This window comes from Montipora foliosa, chromosome 11 (assembly GCF_036669935.1).
Source record: "Montipora foliosa isolate CH-2021 chromosome 11, ASM3666993v2, whole genome shotgun sequence".
NCBI lineage: Eukaryota > Metazoa > Cnidaria > Anthozoa > Scleractinia > Acroporidae > Montipora > Montipora foliosa.
In genome coordinates this window covers 46247447-46252489 of record NC_090879.1, presented here as the reverse complement: position 1 = coordinate 46252489, position 5043 = coordinate 46247447, and the positions used below count along the sequence as shown (strand labels likewise).

Below are 5043 nucleotides of genomic sequence, written 5' to 3'. Positions count from 1 at the left end.
TTAATAACAATGTCTCTTAAAAGTGTTGAAACTGGTTTGAGCCAACTTAAGACATTTCTAATAATTATAGCAAGGGCAATAACAATACAATAATAATATTAATAACAAGATTCATTACACTTTTGGTGTAATGATTCTTTCAGTTTGCACAATTATTCCTGATAATGTTTTGAAACAAATGTTCTGAATTAAGTTCAGATCGTTTTGAAGAAAATCTTTAAAGTTCATGTTTGCACATGTCTATGAAAAAAAGGTATACAAAACCAACTGCTGGAAAAATATCTGAACTATGCTACCATTGTTTTCAATCAGGTTATAGAATCTAGTTAGGAAACTCTCCCAGTTTCTTTCTCCACCCATAACTTTCCACAAAGGGCATCTCTGACTGTAGCTGCCTCTCCCGAAACATCATGCGCACTTCTGCACTCTCTCATGAGTAACAGTTCCCTGATTTCATCCCTGTTTCTTCTCTCATTGCCATCTGGACCGACTGTTAAATCGATCTTTCTTGCAATGGAGTCCCCTTGCATAAGACAAACATTGTGTAGGACCATACATGCGAGTGTTGCTGTGCGGACATGTTCTTTGTCACTTTCGTTTTTCCGCGACAGCACCCTCCACCTTCCTCTTCCACCTGCCTCGGTGACCATACATTCCCTACTAAGCCTGTAGTTGAAATATCTTTGTTGAGGGCTTAAAACGGCATTTGTATAGGGTTTCATGAGCCATGTACGGAGGGGAAAGGCAGAATCGGCTATTATAAGAGGTGGTACATTTACTTCACCAACAGCTTTGCCCACGTTGGCTAGAAGGCCATCTTGGATTGAATTCCAAAGGTTTTTAGACCTAAAAATGATAGCATCATGGGAGTTCCCGGGATAACCGCATCGACCCCATACAAAACGGTAATGAGAATCAACCATGGCCATCAGAACAATTGAATAAAAACATTTAAAATTAAAATATTCTTTACATGCTTCAAGGCCGCCTGGAGGACATTTTATGGGTATGTGACACCCATCCAGTGCCACCCGTCGAGAATCTTTCGCTCGAAGTCTTCTCAGGATTTCGGCATGTTACTTGAAATACTTTCAGTCCACAAATATTCAACAAGAACCTGGCATACTTCCAGCACAATGGAGCTCACAGTGGCAACTCCTCTTCCTACCATTTCAGCGATAGTGTCATAGTAATCGCCTCTTCCCAGTCTGTAAAGACATATGCCTAGTCTCTCCTCGGGTGAAATCGGTCCCTCTGTCCCCGGGCCTCTGTCACAGTTTGTCTTTGAAGTACGTTCCCAACACGACTTAAAATAAAATGAAATGTTGCCCGTGAAACACGTAAGGTTTTCTTAAACCGAACATCAGAATATGTAGTCCATGACTTATGCCACCAGCCTTCATTTCGTATCAATCGACGGCACGATCGGGGTCTTGGCACACGTGCCTTAAAATTTCTTTGAGATAGCAAAAGCACAACAACGGAACAAACATACAGAAGACGCCTTCTTCTTGCTATCAGATGATGCACTGTCATCTGCATTATAAGTCGCCGTTTTCTGTTAGCGCGAATGGTGTTTGAGAGGCATAAACGCCGCAAACGCAAAATGTTCTACTTATCTTTGTCAGCCAAATTGGCGGGGGACTTAGAGCGGGATCTGGGAATGAAGCTGTCACTTGCAATGCCGAACTTTGTAAATTCAAGTCGAATTAAATTAGTATTAGATTCGGCGCATGTAAAATGCGACGTTTAAACCGGGCCTAAGTTATGGAATAGCATACCTGCATCTTTAAGAAATGTCGACTCCTTGAATGCTTTTAAAAAACATTGAAAGACATTTATTTCACCAAGCCTTTTCTTTTCTTTGTATCTAATTTTTATGATTATCATAGTACGTAGTTGTTAGGTTTTTTAAATTGTTCTAATACATTTTTCGTGATATTGTAAAGAGCCTAGAACAGTTAATGATATAGACGCTGGATAAATAAAGTGTATTATTATTATTATTACCCGAACTCGAGTGAGCGGCGGAAATCAAGCCTAGACCGATGAACGAATCTATCAACGTTTGTTCTTGTGTAAATATTGTCAACGAATCTCGCATATGCACGAATGTGGATGCAGGCTTAATGGAACACATGATCTGACATATAAGACGCCGCTATCATATCTGGGATTTCATTAAAGAGGAGATGCTTTAGTGCTAAACTTGAATGTCTTCAAGGGGTACATTAATTGCTCGAATTCATCAACATGACAAAAAGACGAAAGTCGGATACTGAAAGGTAATAATGCCGAAAGAAAAGAATCTCACATCTTAACCATTGTATTTCCAGCGATGTAACTTTGTTTTGACTTCTCGGCAATTTCGACGATTTTTTCGAAACATGCAAGCCCTCGATACTCACGCGCTCAGAAAGCGCGAATTATGGATAGCTGTCGGAGGAGAGTTTGTCGCCACCACCATTTTTGTTTTTCTGGTTTGTGGCTCGACCTTAAACTGGCAGGACACTGGTTGTGCAGTTCTTCGTATTTCACTGACTGCTGGGTTAAGTATCACTACCTTAGCTCTGGTGATTGGTCATTTAAGTGGCGGGTTGATGAATCCCGCAGTAAACACAGCATTGTTGGTTGCGCGAAAAATTACCGTAATCGAAGGGGCCCTCTACACAGTCGCTCAATTTTGTGGAGGTAAGTTGACTTGAGGGTTGTTTTACGCACGAAAGGATAACGTAATTGCCGAAAAACTATTCCATTTACTTTCTGTAAAGTTGACTGCTGATAAATGTTATTGGAAGGCAACAGAAGTTGTTTTTCGACCGGAAGTGTTGCTTTGAAACAACCAAGAGCGATCACTTCTGCAGGTAACCTTCCTTAGCCTTTTTTTGCGAAGGGAAAATAAATCCGCGATCTCTTCCCTTTAAATGTTTAACACTTGGAACGTCGCAAAAACTTAAAGATCAGAAAAACAAAAACAGGCAACAAAACAATTTCCTTTCTTTTGAATTTCCTACATATAAAAGGAAAATGACAAAATTACGGTAAGCTTAACTTCCCCAAGCTTTTTATGCCGATCGACAGCTGCAAAATTGTAAATTGACCGGAATACTTATCAGCGAAAAAACAAAGACAAGAAGACAAAAGTGAAAAGTCTATGACATGGTCCGTGATTTTGTGAAAGGGTACTAAACCGAAAATTGGCATTTTCAATGGTGTCAAGAATCCTGCTTCTCATTTTATTGTTAACAATTTCAGCCAGTGACATGTTAAAATTCGTACAGATGGCTTTTGATACTGATATCGTGTAAGTACTAGGTCACTTCTTTTTAATAAGAGCTATTTTAGACTTAAGATATGCTCTCCCTTCTGAAGAAAAGACAAAATACTATTTTTATGCTTATCACACCGGCGGCATATAATCATGGACTTATTTTTCTCAGAAATGGAGTGTGGGTGATTTATTCAAAGATACTCTTTTTTTTCTTTCAAGAGTGAAAAAGGAAAAAAATTATGAAGGATAAGTAAATGTTGAATCTCAATGTGTAAAAAACGAGAGTCAATCCATACGGGTTAATTTGTCTGTAGAAAGAGTTGATCTCCAGACAAGAAGGATACCACTGAAAAAGTCAATGATTCACGACAAAGTTTTTTGAATTTCTGAATTAAAATAAGAAAAATGAAATCCGAGAGGTTGGAAGCAGAAGATAACCATAACCGTCTTACGACACAAGTTGTCGAATGACATCAGTTTTCGTCCGGTTTACATAAAACTGACCATTATATTTAGAAAAGGATGTGCGCATGTTTACATCGAATAGACAGCTGTCATTGTTATAGACGCGAAACGCAAATACTCTTAGGAACATTTTAATTTCCCTTCCCGAGAGGTTTACTTTAAGGTTTACTTTTTTTTAGGTTTACTTAGAGGAAGCAAATAAACAAGAAGGTGATAGAAAACGACTTTTATTTCGGAATAGGTTAATATGAAACAGCATTTGGGAGCAGAGATACAATAGTCAGACCCAGAAAGCACTATTTCTGAAAAAGGTGTAATAAGGGGCCGATTACAAGAGCCGGGCTGGCTCGTTTAACCGAGATCTCGGCTCGCCACACGGCCTGTTCACACTTGCGAGTTGGATCGGTCTCGGATCGATCCAGGCCGTAAGCGCTCTAAGGGCCCATTCACACCTGGCTCATTTTTGATCGATCTGAAACCTATCCGAGGCCATTTTGGTGGAGTGTTCATATTTAGTGTCCGTACGAGTCGATTGAGTTCATGAGGATAGTTTGGGGACACCTACACAGTTCTATAAATAGACGACCCTCTTGGAAATGGCGGAGTTCGCCGAGTTGAAAGTGCTTTCGGAGGTTATTATCGCAATGACCTCAAGTGAAATGCTTAACAAACACCAAAAGATGTTAAGAAAACGAAATAGAATGATTCCTCGCTTAATTCAGCGACCACAGAGGAATATTTGCCTGCTTTTGTTTTTCATGTATGAATACCCGCGCAATCAAGCGCGAGAGAGGCGCTTCTGGATTGAGCCAAGTAGAGGGAAAACCCAGTTTTAGGAAGAAACGGCAAGCCAGTGGAAAAACGATACACTTTGGCTTAAGAACTTTTGACTCTCGAAAGAGTCTTTTCCCTTTATTTGCCGTGAATTAAGCGATACACTAAAGAGGAAGGATACAAGATTCAGGAAAGCCATAATTGCCCTGTAGCCTCCTCGCCGCATTCTGCTAAAATCACATCTAAAACCTCTGTAATTACAGCTTAGAATGTTGGTCAAGCAGATAAGCCAGGTTACAAAGGGAACTGATCTCTTGCGCCGTTGCGTTGTTATTTGGCTCGATCTCACATCGATCTAGATTGGATCGATCCGAGACCACAATACTCATAAAAATGCCGAGATTTACCAAAACATCAGCAAGGAAATGTCAGTTCTTGTTTACCAGAGCGACTTAATCTAGTGCCGAACAAAGATGAAACATCTATTAGTAAAAACCGAGTACAAGAAATATAAAGATGCTCTTGGCCGCTCT

The 5043-nt window shown here is 39.9% G+C and overlaps 2 protein-coding genes across 2 annotated transcripts in view; one reads left to right on the top strand and one right to left on the bottom strand.

The window, feature by feature from the left end:
• Nucleotides 1–326: 326 nt before the first annotated feature.
• LOC137977216 (uncharacterized) lies at nucleotides 327–923 on the bottom strand. The gene has a single exon (XM_068824478.1). It carries the CDS (start codon nucleotides 921–923, stop codon nucleotides 327–329), a length of 597 nt encoding a protein of 198 aa, XP_068680579.1.
• A 1180-nt stretch (nucleotides 924–2103) lies between these two features.
• Nucleotides 2104–5043, top strand: part of LOC137977658 (aquaporin-4-like) — a 12021-nt gene continuing 9081 nt past the window's right edge. The window contains exon 1 of the mRNA XM_068824951.1: nucleotides 2104–2691. Coding sequence (XP_068681052.1) covers nucleotides 2388–2691 — 304 coding nt within the window. The 5' untranslated portion in view covers nucleotides 2104–2387. The remainder of the gene's footprint in view (nucleotides 2692–5043) is intronic.